At 33.9% G+C, this 23,246-nt stretch overlaps 3 protein-coding genes across 7 annotated transcripts in view; 1 reads left to right on the top strand and 2 right to left on the bottom strand.

Moving 5' to 3' along the window:
- FAM229B (family with sequence similarity 229 member B) overlaps window positions 1-323 on the bottom strand; it is a 12,970-nt gene extending 12,647 nt beyond the window's left edge. The window contains exon 1 of one of the 2 annotated variants that reach the window (XM_033103065.1): window positions 188-323. The gene's annotated coding sequence lies outside the window, so the exon portion shown is untranslated. The remainder of the gene's footprint in view (window positions 1-187) is intronic. The other variant, XM_033103064.1, reaches the window with a different exon arrangement.
- On the top strand, window positions 200-17,066 carry TUBE1 (tubulin epsilon 1). Its single transcript, XM_033103059.1, has 12 exons — window positions 200-504; window positions 616-689; window positions 1,286-1,338; window positions 3,867-3,924; window positions 7,062-7,177; window positions 8,670-8,791; window positions 11,790-11,977; window positions 12,188-12,363; window positions 13,355-13,495; window positions 15,039-15,179; window positions 15,805-15,979; window positions 16,287-17,066. Exons 1-12 carry the CDS (start codon window positions 225-227, stop codon window positions 16,443-16,445), a joined length of 1,683 nt encoding a protein of 560 aa, XP_032958950.1. The 5' UTR covers window positions 200-224; the 3' UTR covers window positions 16,446-17,066.
- Window positions 16,542-23,246, bottom strand: part of CCN6 (cellular communication network factor 6) — a 19,113-nt gene continuing 12,408 nt past the window's right edge. The window contains exons 4-6 of one of the 4 annotated variants that reach the window (XM_033103061.1): window positions 22,330-22,523; window positions 20,896-21,205; window positions 16,542-16,675 (exon numbers count right to left, since the gene is read on the bottom strand). In XM_033103061.1, the coding sequence (XP_032958952.1) occupies window positions 20,924-21,205; window positions 22,330-22,523 (476 nt within the window). In that variant the 3' untranslated portion in view covers window positions 16,542-16,675; window positions 20,896-20,923. Of the gene's footprint in view, window positions 16,676-20,861; window positions 21,206-22,329; window positions 22,524-23,246 lie in introns of those variants that run through there. The other 3 variants (XM_033103060.1, XM_033103062.1, XM_033103063.1) reach the window with 3 other exon arrangements.

Below are 23,246 nucleotides of genomic sequence, written 5' to 3'. Positions count from 1 at the left end.
TTTCTATGAGAACAAAGGGCTTGTTGGCTAGAGATACTAGCGCAGCGTCCCGGGGAATCTGAATAAACGGAATTTGACCCACCCACCACGGTGCTGAGATTGTGAACGAAGACTACACTTCTGAGGATCCATTAACAGTTTTAAAGACATATGTTTTAAAATCCCACTCCAAAGCTTAGTTACCCACCAGTTACGCCGGCCTTCGGAGCTGCTGATGCTAAAAGATGTTGACAAAGCAGCGAGGACCTGGGGGCCCGGCGCCCAGTCGCTATGGTAACGAGGAGACGCCGGTGCACGTGCACGGCTTTCTGACGGAAAAGCTTAGCTTGAACCTAGACAAGAGCGTAACGACGTCAGCGACTTGCGGCAGCAGCGTGACTTACGGCACTTCCGCCCCTTCGGAGAGCGCCGTTGGAGAGCCGGGAGGATGCGAAGGCCGGCGCGGGCTTCCGCGTTCCCTCGGCTGGCCTCCCTGCAGCATGACCCAGTCGGTGGTCGTGCAGGGTAAGCTGCGTGTAGAGGGTGGGACCCCGTTGGCGCGGAGCCAAGCTGCCTCGTTTGCCACTAATGTCCGCTCTGTTTCCTTCCTCTCCCTGTTCCTCTCCCTGATCGCAGTCGGCCAGTGCGGAAACCAGATAGGCTGCTGCTTTTGGGACTTGGCGCTGAGGGAGCATGCCGCGGTCAATCAGGTACGGGCCCCGCCTCCCGGGGGCCCACCTCCCCCGTCACGGAGGCTCTTCCCACAGATACGCAAGAATTACTCAATTGAACTTTTATTTGACTGGTGTACGTTGTACGAGATCTCAGTAAAGAACACACTGGTTTTAAACGTGTATTGGTGTTAGACACACAATAGACTAAACAACACTGGTCAGAGACCTTGGTCTGAAGCTTCCCCGAATTATCAGGGTCTCATCTTTATCAGGGTTTTTGTGAAGATCCATGAGATAGTATATGTGAAAGTACTTTATAAAATAGGTGATATTCTGTTCCTTAATTGAACCGGTCAGCTTTTAAAGTGATCACCAAGAACCCAGAGAAAGCTCTCATTTGAGTCACCTGTTCTACAGTCTGTGGGGACTCGGGACTGTAAAGTGTCCTTCACTGAACTTAATTCATAGATCTCATGGCATTTACTCTTCTCTAGATTGGAAGAATCAGCCTAAGCATTTATGGTAATTTGCCTTTTCTTATCATAGCCACGTACCAGCCATTATAGTTTTGTGGGATTGTTTAGGAAAGAGGCAAAACTTAATTAAATGCTATATTTTCTTTTCATTTTTAGAAAGGAATTTATGATGAAGCGATAAGCAGCTTCTTTAGAAATGTGGATACCAGGTAAGATGGGATTAAAGTCTATCACATAGCGTAATGATTACTTTTCATGTCAACAGATTGGGAGAGAATCCTTCAGAAGATAATAAGAGCAGTTGATAACTGGAAAGAAGTCTGGCTTTTTCGTTTTTCTCATTGAAAGCATATTCTCATTATTCTCATATCATTCTGCAAAAGCAAGACAATAGGTTTTCTTATAGGACCATAATAAGGAACAATGTGCTTTATTTTTATTAACTTGTCCTTGAAAAAAAGTTTCTAAAGGAATGCTGACAGTTTCTCTGAGGGTATCTTGTTAATGCATTCAGTAATGACTAACTGTTGAAAGAAAAATATATTATTTACATTTCTCTGATGTTATTTGTGATCAGGAATATTTCTCTATAAATAGAATATTTCTCTATAAATAGAAAGCTAAAAAGGAGGAAAGCAGTTGTCAAATTACTTTTGTTTTTTTAATAAAGGGTGTATGTGATTATATATTTTTTATCTAAGAGTTATTTGACATTCAGGGTTTGTTGATAAACTTGTAATGTTAAATCAGTTCATGCAGTTTCAAAATACTTAAAGCTAAACTATGGTGGGCTTGAACTGAAAAATACATACTTAATAATCCAGTTTTAATCTCATTCAATAAAAATTGCAGTTCCAGTTTGAATTAGTTGGTTGGGTATTTGAGGCAGTTACCTCCCGGGGAAGGCGAATTAGTCCTCACTTCTTGGTGAATTCCAGAGTGTGACCCTCAGTCTTGCAAACTCAGAATCCATGTTGACACCTTAAGAATGGATCCAATACAGGCAGAAAAACCAAACTCAAAGAGAATGGGAGATTAAAAAGCAGAAAGTCAATTAGTAGTTGAAAAGCAGGAAGTCAATTAGTAATTGACAATAGGAACTGAGAAGACAAGGCACTCATTTTCCTTCAAAAGCACATTCTCTTCTACAGGAAATCTACTTGAAAAGCTAAGTAATAGAAGGTTGCTTGAAGATCATGGAATCAGACCAAGGGAAGTTTAGTGTATTACCTTAATGGCTGGTGTCATTATCTTTATTATTTGGAAATATGTGTTATATGGACGAAGTTTCCTCTTGTTTGTGAACTAGAAAAACTTCTCCCCTACATACTATTAAGAGACTCAAATTTGCTTTTGTAGTACTTCCTTTTAGGTACTTCCCTTCTGACTAAATTCCTCCTCCCATCCCCTCTATTCTTGATGGCCAATCCTTTCATTGAATATTACATAGTTGAGACTCAGCCTGGGAACTATTCTCTCTTAAGGTGACTTCACATAACTACTCTCATCTACTCTGTTTGTTTTATAATTTCATCTGAGAGCGTTCTTATTTCCTCAGTATCAAGTTTGGGGAGAAAAGGCTTGGCATCTTGCTCTTCTTTCCATGTACCATCAACACATGCAGTATCTGTTCTTCTACAAGTTAATACAAAAAATACTTTCCGAAAACACAACCATATCTCACATTTGTGTGTACACTTCTGTATCTGTTTGAGGAAATTATCATACCTTTGAGACAGCATGATAGGAATTTACCTGTACCAGGAATTGGCAAACCTGTCCTATAAAGGACCAGATGGTAAATATTTTAGTTTTGCAGACCGTAAGGTCTGTGTCACATCTACTACTCAACTTTGCCATTGTCGTATGAAAGCAGATATAAATAGTACATAAACAAATGGGTGTGCCTGTGTTCCAATACAACTATTTAGGAGAACAAGTAGCTGGTCAGATTTGGCTGAGAACTAACTTACCAACCCCTGACCTACACCATTACCTGTGCTCAATTCAGCTTCCCTCCATGTATTCTGTCTTCTTGCAACCTATATTGACTCGTACACTGTTTCTGGTGATAGATTATTTACTTTAGTAACTATGTTCAACATGAAATTCTAGGAAAAGCTTTAGCTACTCAGTGGTGTATAACTAGTACATTAGTTGCTATGTATTTGGCTACAATAGGAAACCTTATTAATGGTGGCTTAAGCAATAAAGGTATTCAATTATCTCACATACAAATAAATCAGGAAATTGGATGTTCTAGGTTTGGTAAAGTGCCTTAAAGACCAAGATACTGTATGTTGTTTCATTATTCTTAGTGTGTTGGCGTTTTGTCTTCACGTGTATTGCTTCCTAACTATAAAGTGGCAGGCGTCACTCCAGAAATAACATCCATATTCATGTTCAAGGAAGGAAAACGGAAGAATTGGTACCAACTGCATCTGTTCCTTTTTATCAGAAAAGCTTCCCAAGCTATCTTCTCATCTCATTAGCCAGAACTGGATTACATGGCCAGTGCTGACTACAAAGAAAACTGGGGAAAGTAGTACCTTCCTTTTTTTCAGCCTAATGAGCGGTAGGCAAGGGAGAAGATTTGGAATGGCAGCCCCTTTGTTACCATTTAGTCTGTTCACCTGGCCTATAAGTAGCTTTATTATGTAAATGACTTTGTTACCTGACAGCACTATTAGCTACGGGCTGTCTTATGACCTTTTCTTATTTTTTTTTTATCTTTCAGAGTGGTTGGTGATGGTGGCAGTATTTCCAAGGGGAAAATTTGTTCTTTAAAAGCAAGAGTAAGATATATACACTTGGATTCTTACATTGCATGTGTTTTTAAAATAACTATACTTCTATAACTATCATGAGAATACAATTTTAATTTAACTTCTCAAATTAAAAAAAAAAAGTATTTACTAAGCCACATTTAATACAAATATGATTAAGCAGACTTTTGTTTTTACCTGAAACTTTAGGGGAAATATTTTGTGCTTAAAATAAAAACTTATTTAGCATTTTTTTCTAAATGTTTCAGGGGAAATATACATTTAGATAAGTGATAACAAAAGGATCTTTCTTAACTCTAAAACTGAAATACACACTAATACAAGTTAATGTTTCATTTGAAGATAATGGAAGCTTTATTTGCTCCCAATACAAAGCATAGATTTAACCACATTGTGGTGAATAAATACCATAACCACATGAGACCTGAACAAAAATGTTTCAAGTCAGTAGCCTGTATTTAGTCTTAATACCATTCCAACAACACTTCTGTGATTGTCTACAACAAGCTGCTTTTTCCACTTGTTGATCAGTAATCTTTATAACAAAACAGAAAGGTAGTTTAGATGCTATGGAAGTAATTGAGACGATAATGATCAGACCGGGAGTAGTGACGGAAAGAGAGGAGAGCGATAGTGTTGTGGAACCTGGGAACCATCTCGTTTCTGTGATCTCTGATGTTCTTGGAAAACAAAATTTAGGGCAGAGACCATGTGCTTGTAAGCAGTTGTAATAATTACCACTTGGTATACTCCATGCCATAGAGGGTGCTAACATCCCAACCCAAATCTTATTCAGGGAAAGAAATGTTGACATTTCCTAGACCACTCCCAATTTGAGCTTTTTCCCACCACCACATCAGTAAGCAAGGTGGGAAGTAGAGGAAACACTATTGGAAAAGAGTAAATCAGGGTGCTTCTATGGCCTTTGACTTGTCCCAGAAGGTACTCTTCCATTACTCCTTAGGAGCCTCGGTATTACGTGGCTCTGATCACTGAATAGTCTAGGCTTCACCAGGTAACTTCTTGGCTGCATCCGTCCACTGTGTCCAGTATCTGAGTTTACCTAGGAATTTTGTAAATCCTATGTGATCATTTAGGGAAAGCTTAAAAGCCAGAAAGCTATCACCACATGGCTCTAGAAGAAAATGATAAACATCAAATCTTAGAAACATCGAATCCTAGCTGTGACTCCAGACCTTGGATGGCTAAGTGAGGAACCCAGGATAATTTCTCCTAATTTGAATTAATTTCCAAGGGAAAAACAAATCAAAGGCCTGGTGTTACTAAGAAAAGATTGGAGGAGTTATATACTATGTCAGGGTTTTAATGCTGAGTGACTTAACAGTGATGCTGCTATCAAAACTGACTTCAGGAGGTGCTGGAATGTCCGTTTGTATTGTGCATGCAGCTGCTTTTGTCAGGTTGTAAGGTCACAGAGGGCGTGGCTTACATATGCTTCATTTACCATTTAGGAGACAGGAACTAAATGGTTATCCTTCAGACCAAAAAAAAAAAAAAAATTATATATATATATATATATATATATATATATATATATATTTAGTCTTTGGTAAATCATCTCGATAAATCTGTTTTGGAACAAGGCCAGTATATGGTAAAAATGAGTATTGTAAATATCTTTCAAAATCCCTTAAATTATCAGTGAATAATCAGTCTTGTCTGTGTAAAGTGTATGTATATTTACTGCTGTATATAAAGGAGCACATTTGTAAGACATGATTTTATGGTCTTTCTAATATACAGCTATAATATACCAATACTGTGCAATATACTATTATATAATGAAAATATAATATTTCTAATGTAGTGTATAATAATACTATTTTAATTGCCAGCTTCCAGTAGCATAATTAACTACAGAAATAATTGAATTCACATTTAAATGGACATAAATGATAACTCCGCTGGAGTCAGTTACTTTATAAATATCAGACTTGATGGTCTCCCTTTGATGAGATAATAGAGCATATAGTTGGGTGGTTCAGAGTCAGTATTCTGCAGCCAGGCTAGCCAGTTTTGAATCTCCGCTCTACCACTTACTCGCTTGCTGATCATAGCCAAGTTATTTAATTTTCCTAGGCCTCAGTTTCCACAATCTGTAAAGGGGGGATAATTATACATACACACAGGGTCATAAGGATTAAACGGGGTGATACATATGAGCATATAGAACAGTGACATATTTGGTAAGTGCTTAGTAACATTACATGATGGCAAAAACTAAAAAAGCCCATAAATGAAGCACTTTCTCTGTGACACTGAATCACAGAGTTAATCGCTTTATGGGGTATCCTAAAGTTATTTCAGAATACTTTTTTCAGCTTTGCTTTATTTACTATTTATTTCATGTTTTCACTCTTCTTCCTCACTATAGAAAACAGGGGAAGTAAAGCACAAAACAGTGGGTGCAGGGGGTATATAACTCTACTGCCAAGCTATCCCTGCTTACATTTTGCTATTTCTCTCCCGTCTTCTCTGTTTTTCTTTCCATAGTTTTATGTTTCATATTCTGATGTTCTTAGTAATAGAGGTTATCTCCTATGTCAGTAAAGTTTGTGGTACTGAATTAGATTGTGAATTATTTGGAGGAAGGACCCTATTGTCATCATTGACACCTACCTAGTGCCTTGGCTTTGCACATAATAAGAAGTTTACTAACTTGAATTGGACAGTTTTGGGCTGTGAGTCACAAAGAGCAGCATGGTTCCTCCTAGTGAGCAAATGCATTAACATACCCTACATTTATTGAGAATTTTTTCTGGTTAAGGTTATCGTCTAGATTTCTGACACTTTCTCAAGAAATTTACAGTTGGTCACATAGGCACTATAAAATAAAAGAATTGTTAGAAAATCAGTTGAAGGGATTATTCAGCTCCTGTTTTTACCCACTTGGTAATCTGGAGTAGGGTAAGCATTTATAATCCATCTTTTAATTGGATTCCACCTTTTAAGCAGAGTGAAATTATTTTTTTAATCTTATTCCAGAAGATACATAAAGATTCAAATAAAAATTTGATTAAGCTTAAATTATGAAAAGAACAATGCAACTTTTAGCTCATAAGTTATTTTTATTTACAGAGTGACTAAAGAAAAATAGCTAATTAAGTTTTATTTCTCTTTTTCAGGCTGTTTTAATTGACATGGAGGAAGGTGTAGTAAATGAAATTCTGCAGGGACCTTTGAGAGATGTATTTGATACCAAGCAGCTCATCACTGATATTTCTGGCTCAGGGAATAATTGGTGAGAATAGGCTGAATGTAAAAATGAATGTCATCTGCAAAAAATGAGCCATCTTTCCTTCATTCTAATAGGTCCTGCTGACGTGAAAGCAAAATAGAATGTGCCATACCTAACTCTAGTTCTTTTAGCCCATCATCTTTTCCTTGATAAATGATGGTGTTTCACAGTGCTTGGAAGACGCCTGTATCCTAGTTCTTTCTTTTTTTTTTTTTTTTTTAAGAAAAAGATGAATCATGAAAAATTGACTTAAATTCTTTGTTGTAAATTGATTCTTGCATAATACTAGTGATAAAAGTTTTAAGTATTTTTACAAACTGTTCTCTTACCTGTATTATGATTTGACTTTATCAAGTTGTCCAGTTGGTAAGATTTAATAGAATTGATACAGAGATACAAGCCTGACCAGCATTCAAAAGCCCTAGCATTCAAGCTCAGGCTGTGTTTGGCCTTAAATTATAATGGTCTCTTCTCCTTAATGGGAAAAAAGCTCCAACAGTGATCATTTAAAAATTTACATTGAGACTGTTTTTTAAAAATTAAGTAGCTCCTTGGTATTTGCAAATCTAATATTCATTATGTTAACTATTTGCAATCAGTCTCTCAGTTTCATAATGCATAGTGATGTATAATTTTACTAAAGCATGAATTTGAATCTTGCGTTCTGAGAGAGTCATTTGGGGAGAACCAGTCACTAAATAAGGGAGTCCACCTGACCACCCAACTGGCTTTTCTCTTTGTTGTATAACTTATTCTGTAACTTTTGAGTTACACCTGACTGCGTGAGGTTTAGTTTTTTAATTCATTATAGTGATACTTGCAAATTTAGGCAGCCAAAAAGGCTTCCAGAGGCTCATGACTGAGTTTTCTACTGTGTGCCATTTCATCTAGTAATAACATGATGTGACCAATGTTTTCGCATATTTTAAACCAAAATAGGTTAGTTTAAATTCTTAGGTCTTTGTAGTTGACCACATTCTGCTTTTTAATATATAAAATTCACTGCAGTCAGAGTTTACTTTAAATGGAGATGAGAAAAAATATACGTAACTAAAATCTCGTTTTGTTGTAATTATACCTTAAGAGAAAATTAAGATAAATTTTAAAAAACATAGCTGTATATCCATTGAAAATGAGCTATCTTATTAGGGTATTTGAGGATTATAGATATATGTATATACCAGAGGTGCCAAAAAAATATATACACATGACTTGTATTCATCTTTTATTATCAGTATATATTATTACTATTTTAATAGTTTTTTCCCTTTTTAAAATGTGTATACATTTTTTTGGCACCCTCTCTATATTTGTTCAATTTTCTACCTAGTACTTTGAGATACCATTATACAATTTATTGATATGAAACAGGAAAAGAATTTACTTAATACAGTAAAAATATTTTTACAAGTTTTTCTATATTCATTTAGATCAGAAGTAAAATCTTGAAATAATTAATGCAAATAATTTTTTAAATCTGTATTCTTTTTTCCAGGGCCGTGGGTCACAGAGTTTTTGGCAATCTTTATCAAGAACAGATTTTAGAGAAACTCAGAAAGTCAGCAGAGCACTGCGATTGTTTGCAGTGTTTTTTTATAATACATTCCATGGGAGGAGGTAAAGTTATTTACTCATTTGCCCATAACAATGTGAAAGTGCAACTGGGAATCCCTTTTGCAAACATACGTCTAGTTTTCAGTCCTATGCTTAAGATAGAACTATTAAGAAAAGAGTGTGTGTTTATGACTATAAGTACATAACAGCTTTTTACTTAAATGTCAAGGTATGTCACTATTACCTTTTTTTTTTAATTAAATCCTTTTAAGAGTCAATAGAGTGAAAATTTTACTTCTTCTACCTTTAGTTTCTTCTACAAACTTTCCAGCTACATTTCAATATATATGAACTTTTGGGAAATGCTGACTTTGTCCTGAGTGTTAGCTTGTGCTGTCCCATGTCCTAACTAGAGGTAGGTAGGTATTCTGGCATGTTTATAGGTATGGCTGTAAAAGAATATCAAAACCCTTTCTCTACCTACCCTCAAACCTTTCCTGTGTCCAATCAGAGAAATAAGTAAAAGAAATTCTTTTAGTCAACTCCTTTAAATCATTCTTTACTTGGTAATTAATCACCTTGACCTAGAATAAATGATTTACATCGCTCTGTTTCCCCAGGGAAGCCTGTACCTTGCAAGTATTTTGCTTCCCTGTTCCGTGAAATAGAAACAGGTCATAATTTACTAATTTCATAATAGGATTAGCCAATTGTAAAAATCTGCCACATTTTTTTCTCCAAGCTGAGATTAAGATTTTATTTTCACCAGGTTATGTACAATTGATTTTTCATATATATATCTATTATTCAGTGTAATAGCATTTTAAAATTAAAGTCATAATTGCTACGTAACCATGCCTTTAGAAGACCACCATAATCATTAAATTAAGAAACAAATTTTCTTTCTACTAGTATAATTAACCTGCAAGTTTAAGTTTAAAAAAAAAGCAGTTTAATTTATAGTTCATTATGGTGCCTTTTTAAAATCCCTCTATTTCTCAAAATCTCAGAAGATTACACTTTATTCATAATTCACTGAAAATGGCAAAAATAAATAATACTGAAGGTTAAAAATGAAGGTTTCCTTTCCCACATCTAATCTTTAGTGTCTCTAAACAAGTAATCAAGTTTGCCAGTGTCATACTTCCAGATATTTCTACACCTATTAAAAGTGCATGTGTGTGCATGTGCGTATGTGTGTTTTTATGTAAATGAAATCATGCAATACATATTATTCTGAATTTTTTTACTTTTATCTTTCCTGAGTGTCTTTCAATATCACCTCTGTCTCAGAGAATTCAATTGTGTGAATAGGTAATAATTTTTAAAGTCAGCCCTCATTGATGGATGTTAAGTTGTTTATGGCATTTAGTTACTATAAACAATCCCCAGTGAACATCTAGTACATACATCTCTCTTCATTTGTGCCACTATTGCTGTAGGCAATATTCCTAGAAAGGAAAGTGGGACCAAAGAATATGTACATTTTAAATTTTCTCTGATTACTGAAAACCTGCCTACATTATTGCACCAATCCATATATTAGCAGCAATTTATAAGTTTACGTCCCCACACTGTCACCAACACTGAGTATTATGAGACATCTAATATGTTCAAAATTATATTGTCTTAAATTACATTTATTAGAAGATTGAACATCGTCAAATCTCTTTTCCATTTGATTTATTTTGAGTTAGATATTTATATCCTTTGCCCATTTTTCTGTTGTATCAATTCATATTTCTTTGATTGATTTGTGAGACCTCTTTATTGTAAAGAAATTTAGTCATCATTAATATAGAAGATTTTTTCTAAGTTTGCCTTTTTATTTTGTATATGAGTTTTATATATATTTAAGTTTTGTTTATTTTTAATGTAATCAAAATGGTCTTTTCTATAATGGCTCTGGTTTTGTATAATGCTTAGAAAGTCCTTCCTATTAAAGATTAACCGGAAAAAAAAATCTTCCTTGCTTTCGTCTAGTATTTTTAACATCATACCTTTTTAATATTTATCTACATGAGTTAGCACATTGGCTTTTAAACTTTTTTTTAAATCAGAACAGCAAGAAATAACATTTCACATCACAGCCCAAACACACACACACATAAACTGAAACAAAAGATTCAGAAAACATGACTTACACATATCACATGTGACACATTGATATTTCTACTGTTTCATTTAAGAAAAGAAAATGCTGGTCCTAACTTAATAAATTAGTTTCATGGCCCACTAATGGTTCACAACCCATAGTTTGAAAAACACCAGGTTAGAGGATTCCAGTTGTATCTCTTTACAGTTCTTACAAATTTCTGAACTTATGTAAATGGAACTATGTGTGCCAGAAAGTTACCTGAATGGAATTCCTAGAGTTCTGCTTTTAAATAGTTGAAAAGCTTTCTAACTGAAAATTGTGTATATTCAAGGTGGTCATGCGTAAGCAGTTTTAGCTCAATGTTTAAGTTGCTTGTGTCACAATAGTGTCCTTCAACATTAAGGCTGCATATTGTTGCACCAAAGAGGTTAAGATAGTTTGGTTTTGTTAAGTTGCCTAACACCAAGTGTAGACTGAAGACTGTCTTAGTGTTTTACTCTTCAATCAGTTCTTTTGGTGTCAGATAAATGTAACTTAAATTTGAAAAAGGGTGAAATAGAGAAAGCCCTCCCAACCTCACAGTAAGAGCCAGAGATTGAACTCAGGACTTTAAGCCTCAGTACCCATTTCCTTCTATGAAATTAGATTAGTTAATATCATGTTTCCCTGAAAATAAGATCGGGTCTTATATTAATTTTTGCTCCAAAAGACGCATTAGGGCTTATGTTCAGGGGGTGTCATCCTGAAAAATCATGCTAGGGCTTATTTTCCCTAGCATTAGGTCTTATTTTCGGGGAAAGGTTAGGTCTTATTTTCGGGGAAACACCATATATAATCACAGGAATAAATTGAAAATTAAAAGTTTTTAATAAATATTTCTACAAAAAAAAAAACCATAAAATTCCAAGTTCTTCACAATTCCGAACCATTTGTGCTCTTTTCTTTTTGAACTTTAATCCTCAGGAACAGGATCTGGACTTGGCACATTTCTTTTAAAAGTGCTTGAGGATGAATTCCCAGAAGTATACAGACTTGTGACTTCCGTTTATCCTTCTGGTGAGGATGATGTCATAACTTCGCCTTACAATAGCATCTTGGCAATGAAGGAACTTAATGAGCATGCAGACTGTGTGTTGCCCATTGACAACCAAGTAAGAAATGACATTGTAATTTATGGACGTATTGCGTATAAATTCATTCCTGTGTTATGCTTATGTGTTTATATGAAATATTCTTTTCAACCTTCCCATCTAAGAGGAAAAAAATGTTTAAATTGTTTCTCTTCTCTCCTTCCTGATAGAATGTCATCTATGTCCGCTCTTCTTAATAGCTTCTCTCCCAATGTTTTTTTCTCTTAAAAGTCTTTATTTGACATCATTAGCAAAATTGACCTCATGGTGAATTCTGGAAAATTGGGGACAACTATAAAGCCAAAGAGTCTGGTTACTTCAAGTGCTGGGGCTTCTAAAAAGCGGCAGGAGAAGCCCTTTGACGCAATGAACAACATTGTGGCAAATTTGCTGCTTAACCTAACAAGGTAATCCTATTGATGGTGTATACCTGATGACAATTTAAAAACTTCACTGTGCTTTTCATGATGTTTGTAGTAGCATTTTTTTTAGTTAAGTTGTAAGAGCTTCTTTGATTTTTATTTTGTCTAGTGTTGTCAAATCTTAGAGTTATAGACCAGAATTTTAATTTCTGTGACTCCAAAGCAGCAGAATATTTCCCCAGAAATATTCCATGGAATATTTCCATGGTATTAAATAATAAAAGGTTTTGTGGTAGATACACTTGAGAAACATTTGGTTAGACAAAAGTAAACATTTTTTTACTGTAGGATATCTTAATCGTTTAAACCAACTAATCTGTACCTTTCATTTGCTGGTCCAAAATATTTCCTTGACTTTGATTGCTTTGGTATCATTATATTCCAAATTATAGAGCGTATTCAGCAGACCCTTGAGGAATTTAGTGAAGTTTACAGAATAATGAAATAATTGTTGACCTATATGTATTTAACTCAAGCTAAAGTGTGTTTTAAGATTTTTTTTTTTAAAAACAGAGGGTATCAAAAAATTTATACACAATTTAAGAAAGGAAAAAACTGTATTAAACTTACACTGATGGTAACCACTTTGAGGACCTCTTGTAATTGCAGAAGTCAAATGTGACTTATATTCATCTTTTGTTATCAGTATATATTATTACAATTGAATAGTTTTTTTCTTTCTTAAAATGTGTATACATTTTTGGTACCCTCTATTTATGTAATGAGCAAATTGTAATGGTGTGTTAGTTACACTTCAGATATTCCAGAAATAACAATTGTTGTAGATGTCGTGTTATATTTTTTCTTTATACAACATGTTCATGATACTACATTTCACTTATACCGGGGAAAAGCATATAGTCTACTGAAGAACAGAGTATGAAAGGATTTAAGAAAATGCCTGCTGAATAAATCAAGCTACATTCAAAGTGTATAATTTTAAAATTAATTTTTTTCTCATACTTTAATTTTTCAGCTCTGCGAGGTTCGAAGGATCCCTTAATATGGACCTTAATGAAATCAGCATGAATTTAGTTCCTTTTCCTCAATTGCATTATCTCGTGTCAAGCCTAACACCTCTATATACACTGGCAGATGTTAACATTCCTCCTCGAAGGTAAGATGTAGTAACGTTATTTCAGTTACTTTAGAACTTGAATTATTTTTTTTTTCATTTGAAGAGAAAAGTTTAAAATAACCAATTATTTCTTCATATCATTTTCTTTGTGAAAACTATATAATAAAATACAGTTGATGACAGCCATTTTTCTATTATATGAATCTTTATTTAAAAGTCATTATTTTAAAATGTCAGTATTAAACTGTTTGAAATTAAATCTAGTAATAACTAAGTAATAACTAAATTTTTAAACTTATGAAAAGTAAATATATAAGATTTAAGGGCTTTGAAGTCTGACATACTTAAGTCTGAATCCTAATTGTCTCACTTGTAGCACGTTTGCCACTACTTTAGTTTTTTTCGTTTTTTTCGTCTGTGCAAATGAGAGTCGGAGTGCCTACGTCATATGCTTATTGGGTATATTAAGAATATCTTTTAAAGCTCTAATCACAGCCCAGCAACAAAGAAGGCTTTCAGAAGGCTACTCTGTATGGTGGCTGTTATAGATCATTTCCAGAACACCTTGTTTTCTAACTGTGTGTCATTTCTAAGCATAAAACTTAACATCAGTTTACTTAACAAAAAATGTAGTTGGTAGATACTTTTAAGCATATACAGTGATGATAAGCTTGAAACAGTCACACTGGCATTCACAGTTGACTGAGAGAAAAAGTCCTGCCAAACTCTAAGAGGAAAGTATGTAAATGATAAAGTAAAAACAAGATTAAAGTTTTTTTTTCATAGTTTAAGTTTTGGCAAGGTAAAAATTCCATATTGCAGGAATGTCACAGTGATTTTTATTTGAACCACTAGCAAATAACCAGTTAATGCCAACTAATAGGTAGGACGCTTTTCCAGCATGGGATGCTAATGACCTTAAAAAGTTAAGCAACTTGCACAGTGTATGGAATAATTAATACAAGACCCGGGTCTTATATTATAGTAAAATAAGACCAGGTGTTATATTAATTTTTGCTCCAAAAGACGCATTAGAGCTGATTGTCCGGCTAGGTCTTATTTTCGGGGAAACACGGTAGAAGTCTCCCTTTTCAGGATCACTACTACAAAGTTTCATCTTTTATAGAAGAGCCTAGGATTGTCCTTTGATAGTTTCCTCTTAATTATAACTAACTGATGTATTTTACAGATGATGTATCTTAATGTTGTAGGCTTTTAATTAGTTTTGATAGTTCTGATACTATGAAGTAGATAAGCATACTGAAATAAGTAATGACACAAGTTTCCTAATTCAAGTTTCAGAAATCAGTACTACATAGAGCTAACTAGTGATATAGTCAACATTTTATAGCTACTTGAAATCACCAGTATACTGCAGAAGCTCTTTATTCCAAAAAACAGATACTGTATGATTTCCTTCTCATATTTCATAAAAGATTGCTCTGAGAAAATGATAGCTGAGATTTAGAATATATTTGTGTGTGAAGTTTATTTACATATAGATGATTATCTTTTCATTTTATAGTTATACACAAAAGAAAGATGTCATATTTTGTATAAACAGTGACTCTCATTGCTCTAGGTTGGATCAGATGTTTTCAGATGCCTTTAGTAAACATCACCAGCTAATTCAGGCTGATCCCAAACATAATCTCTACCTTGCCTGTGCCCTTATGGTTAGAGGAAATGTCCAGATTTCAGATCTTCGCAGAAATATTGAAAGGTTTGATTTTACATTTTTTCAATAAATGTGTGTACGGCTTGCGACTGTAGCATAGTAGTTCAGATGGCCTCTAGAGAATTCTAGCATTGCCACTTAATTAAAGTGTGACCTTGTGCAAGCTACTTAGACTCTCTGAGCCTTATTTTCCTCAAATGTAAAATAAGAATGATAATAGTACAAAATTGTTACTTACAAGTACTGAGTGATGTATGAGATGTTTTATTTCCTGAAAGTGTTCAGCAAATTTAACTATTATTTTTATTACCACCACTACTGCTTCTAAGTTTACGTTTTTACTATTTATTGACAGTTTATTTTTTAGGAACACTGTTCTGTTAAATTACAAATAAGGAAAATTATAATACCTTCATTTCTTTTCATCCCCAGATTTCTAAAGTTAAGGAATGTGTTTATAGCTTTTTTAATCAGCATCACAGCCAATCTGATGTCCTCGTACTAAATGTCCCTTAGTTCACTGTCAGACTGTACTGTTAACAGTATACATTCTAAACTAAGCAATTAGAAGGGTACCATCAGTAATGTCCTAGTTTAACTAATGTCTGCTGCTGTAATATGGCAGACATTTTTAGTACCTCATTTCTTACCCTGAGTTCTTGTATCTCAGATTAAAACCTTCTCTGCAGTTTGTCTCCTGGAATCAAGAAGGTTGGAAGACCAGCCTGTGTTCAGTACCGCCTGTGGGTCATTCTTATTCATTATTAGCTTTAGCAAATAACACATGTGTGAAGCCTACCTTTGTGGAACTGAGAGAGAGATTCATGAGGCTCTATAAGAAAAAGGTAATTATCAGTACACCTTTGTAACTGTATGTATTTATTTGAGCTATTTAAAATGTATTTTCAAGAATAACACTATTACAAATCAGGATGAACCTGTCTGCTATTCATGGTACTGATTATAACTGAAAAGGAGAGGCTTACTCAGACTATCTAAAAGAGAAATCTCAGGAGTTTATAGGATTTGAGTTCTCATTTCTCTTGTAAATCTGAGTGAACTATCACTTTAATAAGGAATGTTTACATTATAGGATAGTTATAGGGATTAAATTTCCAGAAAATAGTCAACATTATCATTTTTTATTTATAGGCTCATCTTCATCACTATCTACAAATTGAAGGGATGGAGGAAAGCTGTTTCACAGAAGCTGTGTCATCTTTATCAGCACTTATACAGGAATATAACCAGCTAGATGCCACAAAAAGCATGCCTGTGGAAGATTTACCTAGATTAAGCATAGCTGTGTAAAAAAGAAACCCAAAAACTGCTTTTACTTTTTCTTAATTTCACATTTTTTTGGTCATCTTACCTTTGTGTTTCATAATTTTTGTGATTCAGAAAGCCCAGTTTGTGTTTTTCATATTAGGACGTATTTTTGTCTGAAAGAGTGGTTCCATTTCATCACAATTTGTTGTGTCAAATTAATAAAATCATAGTACCTTAACTTCAAAAATTTGTCTTCAGAAAATCCCCCTTTTCTGAAATTGAGAGAACAGAGTTCTTTAGTATTTATTTATAATCTTATATTGAGGCATTTATACAAGATAATCATGTCTTCAATAAAATCTTGTACAGATTTTTTTTATATTTATAATTTGTTTTTATATTGTTTAAATTCATCTGATTCTTTAAAAATAAATACAAGGAGTTGAAGAACATAATGTAAATATTTCTGTGTAATACCCACTAACTTCAGGGATAGGTTTTATCACAGCTCTTACGGAGGTTTTGTTTCTTCTTTGGATAACCACTTGTTTGTACTCAAAAGAATCAATTTACATTTAACATGCATTTATATTAAATTATTTTTAAGTATAATGCTTTGTTATCAAATCAGTTGATTTTATAATAATAAATGTCCATATTTTTAAACAATACTCCTTGTTATTGGTTTGCTTGTCACCATTTATACAAGCGAAGAGGATGTTATGAAGCTTGATATCTTCCAAACTTTGCAGTAAACGGCTGTACTAGTCTCCTAAAATTGTTCCAGTTACTATTATCTCCAGTTTTAATCTTTAACATTTAGTTATCTTTAATCACAATTAATATTTCAAATCCATAGGATGATTTATCAATTCAGGAATAATTTTTAGGAACAAATTATTTTTGAGCCAAAATAATTTGTTCTGTGTTTTCTTTAGTGTTATATTTTTTAAGTTTCTTTCCTTTTCAAAGTAAGGATACTGCTCTTGGTCTTTCTTTATCTTGGAAATTTAGTTTTTTATAGTATTTGATATAAAAACTTTTAGATTACAGTTGTCAACAGTGGCCAATGAAATTCCATTTTCTACTTCCCAAAGAAACCTTAATGAACTGCTATTGAGGATAGGGCAATGGAAATTATATACAGAGGGTGTCAAAAAAATGTATACACATCTTGGGATGAAAACTTTCCAATTTACTGTTTCAGGAATGGGTCATATGCTTGTTCTGCTAACTCCTGTCTCATGTGCACATTGTTTGGTAGACTTCCATGGCGAGCGTGTAAACTGTTCCAGCACCACAGCAGAAGCAGCAGGACTTGTTGCTGTGCGAGGCCTCCCAGATCTTCTCTTGCTCACATCACACACAGTACCGTATGTCTCAGACTTATCACGAATGCCTGCTATTGTTAGGCGTGTTGGAGGTTCTGTTGCATACTCACGCCTCCTTTGTCATTGTACTTCCACAATGTTCTCAAATTTCAAATACCACTTCAAAATGGTCTGGCGCTCTTCAAACCACCGTGCTGTCACCATTTTCTTTAACTGTCCTGCCTATCGCATGGTGACGCTAGCATTCATTTGATTAACACCATCTTTTGAGCAAACATCATATTACACATTGCTACCGTAATTCAATTCAACTTCAAAAAGTAATACATAGATAACATCTCTTAAAATGTGTATACATTTTTTGGCACCGCCTTATTTATAGTTTAACCTATTCCTATTTAAGAATTAATCTAGAATCTTGCTCACCCTATCATGAATATCATCTGAATGGAACCTAGGCCACTATTGAAGTACAGATAAAGTTTTAAAATTTTAATATGCTTTTTACACATCTTCAACAAAGTATTCCAGATTTTAGAGAATAAAATATTTTCTAAGATACAAATAAATGGAAATACATATCATGCTCATGGATAGTAAGAATTAATGTAGTTAAAATGTCCATACTGCCTAAGGCAATATACAGATTCAACGCAATTCCTGTCAAATTACCTAGGGCATTTTTCACAGAAATAGAAAATATAATCCTAAAATTTATATGGAACCATAAAAAAATCCCAAATAGCCCCGGCAATCTTGAGAAATAAGAACAAAGTGGGAGGTATTACTATACCTGACATCAAATCATACTACAGCATGGTACTTGCATATAAACATATATAGATCAATGGAACAGAATAGGGAGCCCAGAAATAAGTCCATACCTGTATGGTCATTTAATCTATGACAATGGAAGAAAGAATTTACACTGGAGTAAAGACAGTCTATTCAACAAATGGTGCTGGAAAATCTGGACAGACACATGCAAAAAAATGAAGTTGGACCATCTCCTTACACCATATATAAGAATAAATTCAAAATGGATTAAAGACTTAAATGTAAGATCTGAAACCATAAAACTCCTGGAAGAAAATATAGGAAGTAAATTTGCAGACATTACCCTTAGCAATATTTTTACTGATATATTCCCTCGGGCAAGTGAAGTAAGAGAAAAAAGAAACATGGGATTACATCAAACTAAAAAGTTTTTTCACAGCAAAGGAAATCATCAATAAATCAAAAAGGCATACTGCTGAATGGGAGAAGATATTTGTCAATGATACATCCGACAAGGGGTTAATATCCAAAATTTATAAAAAATTCAACTCAGCACCAAAAAAATAACCCAATTAAAGAATGGGCAGAAGACATTTTTCTAAAGACATATAGATGGTCAACAGACATGAAAAAATGGTCAACCTCACTAATCATTAGAGAAATGCAAATAACCACAATGAGGTATCACCTCTCTCCAGTCAGAATGGCTGTCAATACATCAAGAAACAACAAGTGCTGGTGAGGATGTGGAGAAAAGGGAACCATGGTGCACTGTTGGTGGGATTGCTGATTGGTGCAGCCACTATGGAAATCTGTATGGAGGTACCTCAGAAAAACTGGAAATGAAACTACCTCATGACTCAGCAATTCTATTCTTAGGTATCTATCCAGAGAAATCCAAAAACACTAATTTGAAAAAATTTATGCACCCCTATGTTTACTGCAGTGCTATTCACAATAGCCAAGACGTGGAAACAACCGAAATGCCCCTTGGTAGACGACTGGATTAAGAAATTGTGGTACATTTATACAATGGAGTATTACTCGGCCATAAAGAAGAATGAAATCTAAGCATTTGCAATGATATGGATGGACCTAGAGAACATTATGCTAAGTGAGATAAGTCAGACAGAGAAAGACAAATATCATATGATCTCACTTATATATGGAATGTAAAGAATAGAATAAAGGAACAAACTAATTAGAAACAGTTTCAGAGATATAGAGAAAACCTGAGGGATGCTAGATGGGAGGGGTTGGGGATGAGGGAGAAGGTGAGGGGATTAGAAAGCACAGTCGGTAACCACAAGATGGCCACGGGGATAGGAAAGTTTGGGGAATATAATCAATAATGTAAAGATTTTGTAGAGTATCTGATGGACACTTGTCTTATTAGGGAGACCACTTGATGAACTGTGTAGATGCCTGACCACTGCGCTATACACCTGAAGCTGAATAACTGAATTTCAACTATAATTTTATATAGTTGAATATAAATGAATGAATATTATATATATATATATATATATTATATATATATATATATATATATATATATATATAGAGAGAGAGAGAGAGAGAGAGTCACAGCATGTGGAGTACAGCATAGGGAATAGAGTCAATGGAATTGTAACAGCTGTATACGATATCAGAGGGGTAGTAGATTGGGGGAGGGGGATTATCACTTTGTGAGGGGTGTAAATATCTATTACATTGTTTTGTACACCTGAAACCAATTTTTAAAAAAAGAATGAATAGATGTAATGAAAAGGTTGTTACAAAGCTTTTCAGTAATGATAATGGTATATATATACATATATATGTACATATATATATGTATATACATATAGGTACATATATATATGTATATACATATATATGTACATATATACATGTTTAGATATGGTTTCCCACATTCTTTGGTAACTTGAAAACGTGGAGTTTTGCTAGGTTGTATTAAACAATAAAAATTATTACATATCTAGATATTCCAAACTAACAAAATACTGAAATATTAATTATTGATTGGGTCTTCGGTTTCTTGTTACAGGAAGGATAAGTGATAAATTAAGATCTGTTAATAAATGCGTTTTGTACTTTAAAAAATATATTTTCTTATAAATTGTGTAGTTTTCCATTATATATGGAAAACGTAGATAGAACAAAGTATCTGTGTATTACATAATTACATTTTAAGAGTTCAATTTTAAGGTTTTTCAAATTTTACATATATTTGTAGTAGAAGCTTTTTTAAAGCTCCTAATGCCTTAAATACAGTCATCTGAGAAGAGCTAGGCATTCATATTGTTTTAAACCAATAAAGTGGATTTGCCACCCTTTTAAAACCATTCTAACTTTTTAATGTAATGACGTGATTGACTAACCTTAACTTTTCCCTCTGGGTGCTCGGTTTTATAGGATCTTGAGCTCAGAAAATGTATCTCCTGGATCTCTGCAGTCTCTCTGACATACACAAGATGTGATCCACAGCATCTTCCATTTAAATGACCCTTCATTTGGGCAATCGAATTGAATGGTAATCATTTTAGACTTATTAGGAACACAGCATCTCTTATCCAAGCAAATTCCACAGAAAGTGGGTTTATAATTATGAGTGCTTGAACATCCAGAAAAGACAAATTTTTCAGATTTGATGAGTTGGAAAGTAGGTTGGCACGTTTTTCCTTTGGGGATCTAAAAAGGTACATAACATAAAAAAATTATTCTTTCAATTTGACTACAATAATAGAAAAGTGATAGTAAATACATTTTACAACACAAACGCACAGATATAAATTATTTCCAGGATATTAATAGTTGCTATTTAGTAAATTCCAGCACTCTTTTCTACCTTTAAAATCCCTTCACTAGCAGCCTGTCTGTCCTCCCTGTTCTTGCTTCATCGTGTTATAGAAGCCGCTCTCCAATAATTTTTGCTATCTACCCTTTACTTAGTTCCACAATAAATGAAAATTTCTGTTTTTAATATCAAGGTCCATGTCTTATTAAATGTTTTTTTACCTATGAATTAGCAAATTCCCTTATACAGCTCAGACAGTTCTGAGTGGATGGATATATGCATAAATATCTTAATCCCTTTAAAATTAAGTTACTAACTTCTAATATGATAAGAAATAATTTAGGGATGAGGAGGGTTTTGTAGCATTCCTAAAAATTACTCTTGAAACAGTCATCTTATGTAGTTCTAGAAACAGGACCAACTCTAGTTACACCAAACAATCTTAGAATAGTTTATCATTATCCTTTATTTGGCAAGTTTACTATCTAAGCACAAGCATTTTAGAAGTGATGTGGTTCCCCAAGTTGATGATACAAAACTAAGATCAGAACTTCTCTGATGTCCATAACGTCTGTTGTCATAAATATGTTAAAACCAGAATCTGTTATCCATTGATTCTTTGTTTCTACTACATAAAATTAATATAGAAAAAAAGAAGTTAGGATCTGAAAAGGATCTACTCTCAAAAAACAACATACATGGTGAGGTACCACAAGAATTCAGGCTGATCAAGACCCACACTAGTAAGTTGATAGAGTATCTAAAACACTATTAAGCTGATAAAAGTATCTGGAATCAACAGGTTAACATTACCTCTCTGCTTGGTAAAGTTTTCCCCACAAAATATCGTTAGAGTAATATCTGCTTTCCTCTGAGAGTGTTTGATTTTAAGAGTTCTAATGAGGTGATTCTATAAGAACCACTGTCCATCCCTCCAAAACACACATACACACACACACACTTTTCAGGAGTCTCATAATACTGAATTACAATGAAGCTAAATCTAATTAAATTTTACCTTTACTGTCTTTGACAGATTATTGTCACAAGGCTGAATATAACACAGTCTTTTCTCTTTTCTCATTTGACAGTTGCTATTTTCATTGGTTACCCTATTAGATATTCCCATCCCACATGTTCTGGAGCAAGGGGTCCACTTTGTTGCTTGCACAAGACATTTTCTTTTCCAAATAAGTGGGAGATTCCTATAAGCTAAAATAAAGGGGGGAAAGGACATGTGTATACATATATATGTACTCAGGTAGATAGATAATTTTTATCATTATTTTTATGAAATTTTTTTTATATAATGTAACTCAGAATAAAATAAACTTGTGGTTTAATTCAGCTTTCTCTCTCTCTCTTTTTCCCACTCTCCAAATTACCTTTCAATCAAGTGTATAAGTCCAATTTCTTAGGAGGAATAAAAATCTTTGAAAAATTGAGTAGATGCACCATTTGCTTCTTTCTGCTTAGCCTATACTCTGAGTACTAAACTTAAGCGTTATGTTCTGATGGATATCTGTCTTTTCTCTGGTTCTTGCCTCATGTTTGATATTATTTCCAATAGACATTGAAATAGACATTAGTAGGGTTAGGGAATTTAAGATATCAATCAGGATGATGTGGTCTTAACGTTAAATCTCATGATATGTTACAAATCTAAAATACAAAAGTTATATTTGAGAATTAGACTATCAAGGAGACCAGTAATTTTTCTTCAACTGTTTTAACCTAGTCTTTTAGAAAATTCTCTACACTGAACTAATGTAAATAATCATATACTAAATCATGGTGATGTGTAATCTATTGTACTCATTCAGCTTATTACATTCCCTGTGGTATGGGGCCCATGGTATTCCCTCCAGGGGCTAGTAGCCATTTCAAATCACTTATAGAAAGACATGGCAAAACAATGGATGGGTGGGTAAGTGG

This window comes from Rhinolophus ferrumequinum, chromosome 3 (genome assembly GCF_004115265.2).
Source record: "Rhinolophus ferrumequinum isolate MPI-CBG mRhiFer1 chromosome 3, mRhiFer1_v1.p, whole genome shotgun sequence".
Classification (NCBI taxonomy): Eukaryota; Metazoa; Chordata; class Mammalia; order Chiroptera; family Rhinolophidae; genus Rhinolophus; species Rhinolophus ferrumequinum.
The sequence above is the reverse complement of the archived record's forward strand: the minus strand, read 5'-3'. Positions and strand labels throughout refer to the sequence as shown.

Bases quoted from the DNA above. Each gene is read 5' to 3' on its own strand.
- TUBE1 (XM_033103059.1), top strand. From the start codon at position 225: ATGTTGACAAAGCAGCGAGGACCTGGGGGCCCGGCGCCCAGTCGCTAT. The intron at 505-615 runs GTAAGCTGCGTG...CCCTGATCGCAG, and splicing joins CCAGTCGGTGGTCGTGCAGG to TCGGCCAGTGCGGAAACCAG. The intron at 13,496-15,038 runs GTAAGATGTAGT...TCATTGCTCTAG, and splicing joins GTTAACATTCCTCCTCGAAG to GTTGGATCAGATGTTTTCAG.